This window comes from Hippichthys cyanospilos, chromosome 18, assembly GCF_059441005.1.
Source record: "Hippichthys cyanospilos isolate Australia breed blue-spotted pipefish chromosome 18, RoL_Hcya_1.0, whole genome shotgun sequence".
In the NCBI taxonomy this organism is placed as follows: Eukaryota; Metazoa; Chordata; class Actinopteri; order Syngnathiformes; family Syngnathidae; genus Hippichthys; species Hippichthys cyanospilos.
This window is the reverse complement of record NC_142386.1, coordinates 12,014,556-12,028,165: the sequence shown is the minus strand read 5'-3', so window position 1 is coordinate 12,028,165 and position 13,610 is coordinate 12,014,556. Positions and strand designations below refer to the sequence as shown.

Below are 13,610 nucleotides of genomic sequence, written 5' to 3'. Positions count from 1 at the left end.
ATTTGGCCAATATTTGGCTTTTTTTTTTAATATATAAATATAGATCCTTGCAAATCTGTTTACTTTAGGGAACTAGCCATTTCGGTTAGCTTTGTAAAAGACTACTGATCCATGGAACAGTGTTCTTGTTTGAAAAAAAAAAAAAAAAAGTGAACTTTTAAAATGTTTCTTTTTTCGAAATTTTAGAGATTTTTTAACAATACTCATAGGTCTAGTTATCATGAAACTATATTACATGGGGGGTGGCACTTCTGTGGAGGCGGCCATGTTTGTTATAGCTATGGACAATGGTAAATGCAGGACTCCCTGCAGTCCGTAATGAAAAACAGCCTAAATCATTGTTCCTTTAAGACATGCAGATGAGATTTCAGCAAAGTCAAAGAAAGGTCTTTTTAAATAGATATCTTTAGGGGTTAGCGAGTACCACTACCCGATATCAGACCAATACCAGGCCTCACTTCAAGGTATCAGTATTTGCAATGGCAGATAATACTAATATCGGTCACTCTCCAATAGAAATTAGAATTGAAAATTTACCTTATTTTGAGGCAACTGAATCGCTATACAGTATTGGGATATTTAAAGTTGTTTTTCGCCGTTAATGGGGACCAGAACCCCCCTTTGATAATCCCACCCCCCCCCCAATGGAATTTTCATGCATGTGTATGTGGGTACCTCAATTTGTTTTTATTCCGAAAAATTTTATTCCTGTCAAACCATTAAATTATATTTGCTTATACTCTTAGTGGAATCGGTTTGAAAAAAAATGCAAGAGCCCTAATTTTTTTTTTAACACCAAAATCTTTCCTAGTAAAAATGAGTATTGGCTCTAAATATCAGCCCCCTTGACAACTAGGAAGGCTTGGAAAAAAAAATATATCGGTCTTTCTGAGTCCTGTAGTCCAGTTTCCTCACCTGGCTGTTGAGGAAGGCCTCGGCTTGCTTCGCATCTCTTAAGAAGGTCTGAAAGTCAAAGGCCTGGGCCAAAAGACTATGACGGTTCTCCCACATTTGACGCAGCTCATGCCAACCAGTATCCAACGCCTGGAGCCTCTGGGCCAAGAACATGTGCTGGGCATCCGTTTGACCCTGAGTCACCTCCTCACCGACCACTCGCATCTTCTCATAATCGTCTTTGTAGTTATCCACCTCGTTCTTGATATTCTCATGCTGGGCCAGCAAACTTTCCGCCTCAGGCAGAGAGGTGGGAATGTCCTCGGAGGCCACAGCCGTCTGGGTACGGGACAGCCAGGACTGGAAGTCGTCCAGATCCCTCAGGAAGCCCTGCAGCTTACTGGCCTCTCCCAGTGACTCTTCACGTCGTTTCATGGTAGCGTTCAGATCCTCCCACACTTCCTGTATCTCTGCCAGGCGATCTTGAATTTCTCCTGCTTGATCTGGATGCTCCTTGGCCAGTTTTTCGGCTTCTCCTCTCAGGTCATTTAACTTTCCCTGTAAAAGACACAAACAAGTGTTTTTGAAAGGCCCATATCATGAGATTTTAACTTTCCACGGTTAATATATGGTAGGGTGGGCAATAATATCGCAACTGTATATCAATATACCATGGATCAATTTTGAGACACCTTATTTTCATAATATATTATTTATGACAAAGTATTTGATGAAGGAAATGGAACTATTCATTTCAAGTTATTCATAATGAGAGGGCAAAATCGTCCATTTGGGATTATTTTGGCGTTAAAAAGAGAAACACTGACAACGCTGTCATGGATAAAGCTTTTTGAGTGTCTGGATTTCTAACTCAGAAGTGACTGAAACTCTGCCGCTCACCATGTGGCTGCCACGCCCCAGTCATGACATTATTCTAAAGCCAACCGTCACCACAAAACAACAACAAAAATCTAATGGCATAAGCCATCAGAAGAAGTGAATGAAGAAGTCAAAAAAGGCTTTTTACTGACATGAACCAGAGTACCAACAAAGCAAAAAAATGTGTCAAGGGAGCACACACAATAACACCAGTTCCTCCTAAAAAGTTGGCCTCCTCTGGAAATCATAACATCTATTTCTGCCTGCGAGTGAATTATTTACTACACACTTTGTCCGTGTCCACACACATTTACATCACTTGGACATGTTCTACATTGAAACTTTGTAACTACCATATTTTTCAGACTACGAAGGCACACCAGGTTATAAAACGCAACACCAAATATTAGAAAATCAAAATATTTTTGTCATGTATAGGCTGCACTGAACTATAAGCCACAGGTTTATATCAGATCTTTACACAGAAAGATAGTACATGGATGTTTTTTATACTTTCGTTTTTATTAAAAAAAAAAAGAAAAAAAACATCCAAACTGACTGGTTATAGCAGTGCTTCTCAAATAGTGGGGCAGGCCACCAAAGGGGGGGCGCGAGGCAATGCCAGGGGGTGGCGTGCCATGTGAAGTGTAATTTAGTGGTAATACAAGGATTGGCATTTTTTTCAGGCACTTTGATGCACTTGTTTTTTCTGATTAGGCATACCTTTAACCTGTATAAATGCTGTGAAAAAAATAGTGTTTGAATCGCTTTTAACATTTGTCAATATTAAAAAGGATACAGTTTTAGGTATACTTATACATTTATAGATAATAATCTTATTTATGGTTGGTGACAACGTGGCGAGTGGGGGCGGGCTTTGGAAAACATAATTGAGAAGCACTAGGTTACAGCAACATTAGGTCTTCAACACAGACTGAACATGCCTGCACATTTAGAAAAAAAGAGCAGGACTAACATATTTTCAACATAATAACGACACGCTCAGATTTTTAGAATACCGCCCCAACACAAAAGTAACACGCTGATTGTGTTTAATAGGGTAGAGTGCACCCTGATGGCGAATAAAATAGCAGTTCAAACTCCAAAATCAATACATCGATAAGAGTCTTCTGTCTCTGTGTAAAAAAAATAAAATAATAAAAAAAATAAAAAAAATTATTGTGGTTAAAGTGCCAAAAAGTTGGATTGCCATGATATGGGCCCTATAAAACATTCACACACCCACCATACCTGAATAGCTTCAAGGTCTCTCTCCATGCCTGTCAGTTTACGCTGTAGAGCCATCACGCCAGTCAGATCATTCCCCAAGCTCTGAGTCGATTCAATCACTTTGGTCTTTTCTTTCATCCATGTTTGGATCTCATTACATTCCAGGTGGTAGTTTTGGATATTGAGGGCTGATTCCAAGCCGTGTTTCTTTTGGCCAGCCAGTTTCTGGAATCCTTTCCACCTAAGGCAAGATGCAATGGTAATTTTTTTATATGGCGTTGCGTTGATTTGGGTTTATATGGTGATCATGTTCCAATCTCTAACCTGTCGTTCAAATGGTCGCGCGTCTGGTGGATTTGGTCTTTGTTGCAGTTGTCTGAGGTCAGCAGCTTCTCGGCCACCCGGTTCACATCGGTGACGCTGCTCCCTATGTTGTTCATTTCGGGTTCCAGCGTTTCAAACCTGCAGCCGTGACAGAATTCAACTCAATGTCTGTCGTATATGCGACTTTCAAGTTGCGGGAGGCCGTCAGAACCAACGAGGACTTCTAAGACGGCCTAAGCACTGGTCAGAAGCACTGACTAACTAATTATTTCGGATATTAAATCTCACTCATTCTAAATTGGTAAGAAAAACCACACACTTTTTAAAATTAAATATGTAACAAAATGTTAACCTGTGATAACATTTTATTTCGATATTAAGTACAATATAAATAATAAAAGTAATACAAATTTGTCACACATTTTAATCTATAGAAGTTGGATATTACAAGTAGAGCTGTCACTATCGTTTTTCTTAGAGTTGATTATTCTATTTATTTCATCTTGAATCAAATTAAAAAAAAAAACATTACATTTGTCCACAAATTGTTTATTTACCAATGATTGCTGTTTTGCATTTTTTTGTGACATTCAAATTTAATATTGACTTCACCTCCACAATGGCCCTCCAACAGAAACTATAACTACAATGTGGCCCATTATAAAAATTTGTTTGACACTAAAGGATTACTTGATTATAAAAAAAAGTTGCCGATTATTTAGCTAATAGATTAGTTTTCTCAATCGATTACTATTGACAGCTATAATACAGATACTTCAGTAAAAAAAAAAAAAAAAAAGTCCAATCATATTGCAGGCTCTTATGTTCATCCATGCCAATCTTTGTTGTTCATGTTAAGAAAATTGTTCATATTTAACATGCCCCAATTAAAGCACAGCTCTCAATTTTGTTGTATACTAACTATAAATTGACAAGACAGATATTCTATTCTATTCTATTCTATTCTATTCTATTCTATTCTATTCTATTCTATTCTATTCTCCCCAAGTCCTTCAAGATCAGTAGTGCTAGCCAAAGTGACTAAAAACCAGGCAGGCTATGGGACTGTTTCTTTAACCAGTCACATTTTAAATTAATTTCAGTAGGCCAGCTAGCTAGCATACAATATCCATTTTCCCAAGATTGATTGGTCATAGCAAGCCAAGCTCGACAAGAAAAACAGGTTTGTAATGATCTAATCATCAGCATCTCTGTGAGTGTTATGCATTTCATCTATTTTTTCATGTTTTTGTCATATTATTAAATTAATATTGATTTTAAACCGCTATAGATGAGGCATGAGGCTCAGCTGTGTGCTATTATATTGTTACTTCTTTTGGAGAGCATTGATGGATTATGTAATTATGGCGCGATAGTGGTGGAATTTCGAGGTGGAGTGTGGTACCCACTGAAGTACCAGTTGGAATAAACAATTTAATAACATTTTTCATCAGCTGTGGTTTGTGAATGCAAAAAAGAAGATTGTGCATATAGTATAATTACTGTTTTTATTTGAATCAAACCTATTGTTTAGGAGCACCACAAATGGCAGTATTTTTTTCACAAACGTTATCTTCCACACTGACCTCTGCTGCACCACTTCCAAGTCTTCAAGCTTGGTCGGGATCTCCATGCCATGTAGCCACTTTTCTTTTTCTTCCACCCACAGTTGGCAGGCACCCGCCTCGCTGAACATACGATAAAGAGCCAAAGCGCCTTCCAGGGCCTGGCGCCGAGACACTGACAGGGATTGTAGCTCTTTGTAGCGCTGCTCAATAGCAGGTAGCCTGCCCTTCACCTACAATGACAATAAGCAGTACTTTAGTACTGCAAACAGCATGAGATCATTTGAAATACAAACTTGGGATACCTCTGGGAAATGAGCGAAGGTTTGAGGCAGTGCTTGGTTCTGTTCATGGAGAGATTCAATGAGGGGCTGATGACTCTTGATCTCTTCCTCTATTTCCCTCTGCTTGCGAGCAAGAGTTTGGGTGGAGAACTCATCATGGCCCACATCCTGACTGGACACCTGTCTTAGAGTTTCCATTAGCCAAGCATCCATGTCGTTAGCATCCGTTAGGAACTGATGCAGGGCCACCGAATCTTTGAGCTTCTGTTCTCTTAGTTTTGTTGTCTGGGGGAAAAGAAAGATCAAGGAATATGACACAGCTCATTTGCAGAGGTGGTCAGTATGTCAGTAATGAGGGGCCGATGTTTTGCAGACGGACTGCTGAACGAGGAAAACATTTGAAAAATTATGGATTAAGCCTGATGGAACAGTAGATTTCATCGGCACCACCGGTGTCACCTGCCACTGTTGGTCACCTCACCCAGTTAAATCTCTCAAATTTCTGAGAAATAGTTAAACTGCTGTTTACTTGAGAACCTATATATAGGTAGCAAACGTACATGCACCCAAGAATAACTACCTGAGTTTCAGAATCATGATTTCATGAAATGAAATACATACTGTACACAATCTTGCTCAACACATTCATTGTACAGGCCTACAGTAAAACGCAATGTTCAGAATTAAGTATTGAGAAATTTTTGTGGTATTTTGCTCTTTAAATATCATTTTAATTATTAAATTGCATAATCGAGCGAAGCATTCTGGGACGCCTCTGCTCATTTGTTTGATTTTGATCGGGGCATTCGAATGTTAATGAGCACCCACCTCCTCCAGATGTGCCCATTGTGCGCGAATGTCTTTAATATGCTCCGTGACCTCCGGAGCTCCAAAGTGTCCCTCGTTGACCAAAGCTTCCCCGGCGGCAATGCTGTTGCTCAGCGGGCCGTAGCGTGCCGCCATCTCATCCCTGAAAGCTTCGTGTTTACTGAGCAGGTGAAGGGCCGATGTGAGGTCCCGGCCGCACTCGCCGCTGGTCAGGATCTGCTCTTGCTCCCTGATCCAGGCCGCTTCCTCTCCCAGGTCCCACAGGAATTGCCAAAGGCGGCGGGAGTCTTCCAGGCGTTCTCTGCGTTCTCCGGCAAGCCTTCCGAGCTCCTCGTAGGCTTTTCCCAGCAGATTGACCTTTTCGCTAACCAGCCCTGGCTCACATGGCTTGTAGGCTGGCAATTATATATATAAGTATGTATGTGAAAATACTGTAAATAAGTCTCACTGGACAGAAAATGACATAATCTTCACCTTGGTCGTGAGAAGTGAAGCGTTTCGCGGCTCCCTGCACTGCTTTGATTCTCTCGGCCTGGGCTGAAATATCAGCCTCGACAAGCGTGTGCTTCTGAAGTAGGTCCAAAACATCATGCAAATGTTTGCCGCTGTCTTGGGACTGCAGACGACTCTGCACAGAAAAACACGTAAAACATTCAATGTAAGGTTGAGCCCATAGTCGGCCTGATATTTGCCAACAATGGATATCATCATCTGCTTAAGAAAAAAAAAACCCTGCAGGTTAATAAGAGTACTGTACTTATATCAGAAACATTTTGGGAAATACTTATCACTTTTAGAACTGCAATTTACAATTATTCCAACAATTTAATAATTTATCCATCAATGATATTTTCAATGAATCAAGGTATCAATTAATCAAGCGAACCAAAATAAATAAATACAAATACATAAATTTCCATCCTGTTGTTGAAAACCAGGACATCTTTTCAAATTGCAAATGCACAAACAAAAGTCAATTTCATTCACTTTCTGGTTTGGTATGTAAAAGGCATGTAGAAAAAAAAGTCTAAAAAGTTGAACATTGTTTTCTGATGTAAAAGGCATTTTCATTTCTGATTCAAAGCAAAAATATTTAGACCACTCTGTAGAAGTGTACAGAAATTGGATACTTTTTGATGAGAAGCTGAAATTTTGTGCATTTGGGACAGCTTCAAATTAAAAGAGGTATCTTAAAAATATGTCATTTATCAAGAATAAATATTGATTCTTTGCTGATTAATTGCATGTCTCATTTCTTTCCTTTTTCCTTCATGTTTTAATACAGGTTCTCAAATTGGGGTATGATGTGAAGGCACTAGAAATTTTAACAGGTTTTCTGCAGGTGTCAGCAAATCTAATTAAATTAATTTTAATGCCCCCCACAGAAGGAGCATATGTCTTTTCATACATGTTTTCATACATACGTCTTTTCAAATTAAGAGCAAATTAATAGGAACATCGAGCAACTTTTTGCTAAATTAAGTTGTTGTGACACCTATGGAAAAACTGTATGCTTTCATTCTGTTATGTTTTATACCGATGCGTATTGTCATTGGCAACACTATTTTTGTTAGACGAACTCACTTGTACAGAATTGAGTATGGGTTAATGTGTAAAAATGACGGCAGTACCTTCATGTCAGCCATCCAGTCCATGATGTAGCGCATCTCTTCAAACAGTCTCTGCAGGTCTCGATGGGCATTGAGTCGCTCTCGGCGTGCAGCCAGCAGCTCCTTGAGGTATTCCCAGAGACGAAGCACATTGTCCCTTCTGGCCAGCACACGTCGCACATCGTGATATCCCTCCGCCTCCAGCTCTTTGGCAACAGCCTCCACAGCGGCCACGCGCTCCCAGTAGGCGCCAATGTCCGTCTCAATGGCCTCATGTTTACGGGTGGCGGCTTCCACTGCTCCCAAGTCAGTTCCGAAATTGTCCTAATGAAAAATTCATCCATTTTGATATCCCAGTAAAAATCTATACTCTGTTTTCAAAAGTGGCGGTTATGACACTTAGAGAGCAGGCTTTGGTTTTGCTGTGTGAAGTGTAACGACACATCTAGGGCACCAGGTGCTGCAGCAGTGCTAGACTTTTATAGCTTTTTCTGCAGGTGAAAATGTTTTTTGATACAGTGAAACCCCCGCTATACGAAATTAATCTGTTCTGGAGTTGGGATCGTAAGGCAAAAGCTTGGTATGACGAGCAACAGAAACCTAGGCTAATTAGCTAACGTGTATAAAACTCCAGTTAAAACATCAAAATGTTCTATACATATTAAAAAATACTAGCAAAATAGTATAGTAAGTGCTACTTATATTTAATATACATGTATGTATATAATTAAATAACATCATGCAAAAAAACATAAAGGAAAAATGAAATTTTATTTACCTTTGGAGTGACGTGACTTGACTAGTTACGGCCATATTCCCTAGTGAGTGTAGCCTAGACTAGCCTTCTTCGAATTTCTTGATTATCTCCAGCTTCATTTCCATCCTAATCAACTTGTTACTTCTACCTTTAACATCAGTAGCAGTTTTGGGACCCATGGCTAACCAACCACACCAGCATTTTAGTGACATATGCAGTGACGCGTGTAGTGACTTATGAGTGTGGTGGGACAAAAAAAAACTTTAATATTTTCCAGCATCAAATAGTTCATTCATCCATTATATTAACCACTTTTCCTCATAAGGGTCGTCGGCTTGCTGGTGCCTATCCCAGCCGTCTTTGAGCAGTAGGCGGGGGAAGAACCCCTGAACTGGTTGACAGAGACAAATGTCCATTCACACTCACAATCACACCTAAGGGCAATTTGTAGTGTTTTATTTTTTTTTCTGTTTCATACTAACCTGTAACCTCTATAAACCCTGTAAAAACTCAAGGAAACATTTCTTCAAAGTTGATTTATATTGCATTTTTTTTCCTTTTGTGAACTCATTCAATTGCAAAAACTGATTTTTACAGGTCTTTCGGGAGTCTTAGATATTCAATCCCAAGTCCTTCTTTTAGCCATTCATTTATTTGTTTATGCAGAAAATGGCTACATATAATGCGTTAACTCAAGTTAGATTTAGGCTCACCTTAAATTAGTGCCTTGAACTGAATATTTGGACTCTTTAATGACTCATACAGTAAATTAATCTTTGGGATTGAATGAGTTCATGTTAAAAAGATACAATTTTAGGTATACCGATACAATTTTAATATATATGCGACGAATGGGGGGGTGTAATAATGTTTTCTCTTTCCTAGTGGGGTTTTCCAAAAATTGACAAGAACTAGGCTCCAGAAAGATTCCAAAGAATTACCTGAGACACCAAGCGCTGATTCTCACTCAGCCACGTTTCCCGCATAGCAGCTTTTCGGTCAAAACGTGCTGCGAGCATCTCCAGCTTTTCTTGACGAATCAGTTCGTTCCTGAGAGCCAGCTCACGTTCATGCTCTGCCTTTTCAAGTCGCTCCCACGCCTGCACAGACAAAAAAATAGAGGAAGTAAACACCACACATGACTACGACCCCTGGCGAAAATGATGGCATCTCCAGTCTTGGAGGATGTTCATGCAGTTGTTTAATTTTGGAAAGTTGAAAAGCAGATGACAGACATGGCAGAAAACTAAAGTCATTTCAAAGGACACCTTTCTAGCTTTCAAGAAACACAACGAAAAGAAGTTAAGCAGTAGGGAAAAAAAAAACAATGTTACCGCTCAATTCTATGGAAAAAGAAAAACATGGAATCAGCCAGTACATTTGCATTCCCAAAAGTAAAACCTGCATCAGATTAGATCTGCTCGTTTGTCTGCCGTACTTGATCCAGATTTTTGAGAAAGCTGAAAAAGCAACGTCTTTTGCAACACTGCAATATGATTTTTTTTTTTTTTTTCTTAAAAGGAAAAAAAAAAAGTGTAGCAAAACAATCTTCAGAAAAGAATGCTTACATTATGATATTAAATCAAGCATTTTCTTTTTAGGGTTTCTTTGATCAAAACATTTTATATTGTCTCTCACAACAAGATGAGAAGATGACTTTAAATGATCTCTATTTTAAGACTAAGACCATTTTTCTTAATTTAGGAAATGATTGCAAGAACAAAATCTTATTATAAGAATGCATTTACAGGAAGACACCTATTGTTTTCTTACTCTGTAATTTCAGTTAATTACTATTAGAAGTATGTTTACTTAAATCTACTGTATTGTAGTCATTGTTTTAATTAATAAAGTCATTAGAAAACATTTTAGGTTGTCTTGTTTTAAAATGACAGCTTTACATGGGTATAAAAAATGCAAAATGCAATAATGGAATACAGGATGTATAATTTTAATTTATTGCTAATTCAAGAAAATGCATAAAGGAAAAGTTTGCTTCAATCAAGCCAAACTGGCCTGAATTTTTAAATTGAGAATATATTGCTTATATTTGATCTGATCTTGGCACAAATGAGGAAAAAAATGCTAATTTTAAGCTATAAAAAAATACAATAAAGATTTTTTAAAGATTTATTAATTATGTTTTACCTTGTATTCAGAATTAGCACCTTAAACTAAGAATTACTGACTTATTTTTGCACTTAAATTGCTCCTATAGATTTCTTAAAGAAAATATTTCTAACTCCATTGAAAGATATTTGTGTCTTAATTTTTGCTGAGAACAAGAAAATGTGTCCATATTTTACATTTTTCTTATTTTTGGTCTTGCACTTTTTGGAGTCTTTTTTTCAATTGACATCTCTTGTGTTGGACCTATGATTTATGGGAGTCTGTTTGGTGCAAAGGCTCTCAGATATAATCTGATGCAAGTGTCAGATTTAGGAATGGCAATTTACAGGGAGATTCCCTTGTTTTTTCCTCAGAATGGAGTGATTCTATTTTTGTTTTTTCCAACCGCTTGGTCTAAAAAAGTAACAGTTAGTGACTAGCACATCTTTATCTCTTAATTTCTTTTAGTGTTTCTTAAAGCCAGAAATTTGCCATTTGAAATGACTTTAGTTTTGTGTCATCTGCTTCTTTTTTTTTTCGACAAAATTAAACAACTGCATAAACATCCTCGAGACTGGCGAGTCCATCATTTTTTTTTGCCTGGAGTTGCACTTTGACTAATGGATGCGTGCATTTGTGGATAAAGCAACACCTTATTAATGTCAGAGATGAGTTTTCCCTCTCTTGGCGTGTAAACTTTCTGGTTGTTTGCTCTCATCTTGCTTTGGATGGTAAAGAGCAGGACTTCCAAGTTTCCTTTCTCTGTGAATCTGTTGCGGCAAACAATCACAGTTAAAAACTCTACATATTAATAAATAACAATGGACCTGGGTTTTATGGATAGGGTGCGGGGCTTAAACCCCAAAAGTTTATTCACATATGTGAATAAATCCAGTGCTGATATGAGCACAACATTTTACATGCTTAAAGACAACACATTAGATTTGTAGTGTCATTTCAGTCTGTTTTTCCCGGGTGTCAAACTCAAGGCCCGGGGGCCAGAACTTGCCCACCATAAAATTTTATGTTGTCCGCAAAATGTTGATTTGACTTCATCATTTTATCTAGTACTGTATACCAAACTTGCAAGTCTTCAACTTTTAAAAGGTATGTGGGAAATAAGTTGTTTTTTTTTTTTTTTTTAATTTTTGTTAAATTCCCAATCGTTATTTTATGTTGGAGCTATGATTTATGTCAGTCTTTTTGGTGCAATTTGTCAAATTATAGAATTTCAAAGTATATCTTTTTTTATTTTACTTCAGTCATAAGCTATGACAGCAACTATGACTACAATGTTGCGCACAGTAAAATTAAGTTTGACACCCCTGCATTACACAAACATAGTCCACACATTTGTAACTATAATGCTCCAAAAATATATATTTACAGTGTACAGGCATGCAAAACTGTATGCAGGAATTGATATCGGCACATGACAAGGGCATCTTGGAGAAACATGTTGAATTATGTGCATACTTATTTAAAATTATTTTAAGGCCATTTTATATTGCACATTTGGCCCTTTTGTAATAGATCTACTGGATGGATGGATGGATGGACGGATGATAGATGATAGATGATAGATGATAGATGATAGATAGATAGATAGATAGATAGATAGATAGATAGATAGATAGATAGATAGATAGATAGATAGATAGATAGATAGATAGATAGATAGATAGACAGACAGACAGACAGATAGACAGATAGAGAAAAATCTACCAAATCATTTATGGGGGCCCCTAAAAACAGCTTAACAACGCCACTGCTATGAAAACAAAACAGGGTCATTGTTAGACTGAGTTTGTTCTCTTACTCACTTGGGTGGTTTCTCCACAGTGCGATAAGAATTAAAAGCCTGGAGCTGGTTTTGTACAGCACTGAGTGAGTTGGCTAGCTGCCGATCATTCAGAGTCACGATTGTCTGCTCAATCCATTCCAGTAGCTCTGAGGCCAAGGTCTCATACTTGTCGATGAGCTGATCAGCTTCAATGGCATAATCGAGAACCTGCAAGATGGGCGTAATGATTAAATCAACTAGCCAATCGAATGGCAAGCACATACTCGTGGGATATTTATGATTCATATACACGCGTGTACATTATCATGGTTCAAAAGGAGCTAACCTTGCCAATACGTTTGCCCTCCACTGCTAGCGCTTTCATCTTTGAGAAGTAATGGTAGTAGGTCGCCACATACGTAATGATGGACTTCTCATCCGGTTGGTCAACGTTAACATCTTGGAGGGAGAAATAGAGCGGGTTGTAAAGTTGGGATCGTATTTGGAAATACATTGTAGGAATTGACGTGATATAGTGCCATGGACACTATAATTGAAGCTGGTAATCCATCAATCAGGCCACGGAATTAGTGGTTCCGTAGCGCCAGTTACATAAGACTTTGTGTATTTGTAGGGGCTTTAGCCACTCACCTTCTGGGTCCAGCAGCTTAGTAAGGCCCATCTCCTTCTCGGCCACATTGAAAGCATTCTGGAGATTGTAGTGAGCGTTGGACCTTTTCAGGGTGTCAAACTCAATCAAGTCGGGTCTGCAAAAGCCAGGGAGCAATTATTATTTTAATCGGAGCAAACTGCAGGGGGAGGCAGGATAAAAATGCATCATCAGAGAAATAGACCTTGAAATACATTTTACAATCTATTAAAATACTGACTGCTCGGATGATAGACTCGGAAATTGAAAATAAACTATTAAAGACGAGGACAATTCAATCATGACTCGCCTCCTTTCTACCTAACGGTTATTTTAATGGTACTGTCGGCTTTTATATACTGTAGATATCCTTCATTAACTGCATTGAGAGCAATGTTAACCTTCGATAACATTTAACCACTGTATCCTTGTGGAGTCTTAGCTTGAGACACCGCAGGCTTTTAAAATTTTCTAACAGCATTATTCATTCATGTTATTGATTCGATTGGCTTCATTCGGAGTAACCCAAGTGTTTTTCCAGTAAAATAGCCAAACAAAAAGGCTTTGGAAGATGCTAAACCTTATCAGGACGACATGCTTTTTATATCAACAAAACATATTTCGGCCAAGAAAATAGCCACCGTACACCAATACAAATTTCCTCATTTCGCAAAAGAACTACATACATAAAAAAAGGT

At 38.2% G+C, this 13,610-nt stretch overlaps 1 protein-coding gene across 3 annotated transcripts in view; it reads right to left on the bottom strand.

Annotated features, from left to right (window-relative positions):
* The window catches only part of sptbn2 (spectrin, beta, non-erythrocytic 2), a 59,453-nt gene that overhangs the window by 18,827 nt on the left and 27,016 nt on the right, over positions 1 to 13,610 (bottom strand). For all 3 annotated transcript variants that reach the window (XM_088440794.1, XM_088440795.1, XM_088440797.1), the window contains 13 exons: positions 12,915 to 13,030; positions 12,610 to 12,722; positions 12,304 to 12,491; positions 11,133 to 11,250; positions 9,313 to 9,471; positions 7,636 to 7,938; positions 6,479 to 6,632; positions 6,005 to 6,399; positions 5,198 to 5,461; positions 4,914 to 5,125; positions 3,328 to 3,465; positions 3,025 to 3,244; positions 916 to 1,452 (listed from right to left, as the gene is read on the bottom strand). In XM_088440794.1, the coding sequence (XP_088296920.1) occupies positions 916 to 1,452; positions 3,025 to 3,244; positions 3,328 to 3,465; positions 4,914 to 5,125; positions 5,198 to 5,461; positions 6,005 to 6,399; positions 6,479 to 6,632; positions 7,636 to 7,938; positions 9,313 to 9,471; positions 11,133 to 11,250; positions 12,304 to 12,491; positions 12,610 to 12,722; positions 12,915 to 13,030 (2,917 nt within the window). The remainder of the gene's footprint in view (positions 1 to 915; positions 1,453 to 3,024; positions 3,245 to 3,327; positions 3,466 to 4,913; positions 5,126 to 5,197; positions 5,462 to 6,004; positions 6,400 to 6,478; positions 6,633 to 7,635; positions 7,939 to 9,312; positions 9,472 to 11,132; positions 11,251 to 12,303; positions 12,492 to 12,609; positions 12,723 to 12,914; positions 13,031 to 13,610) is intronic.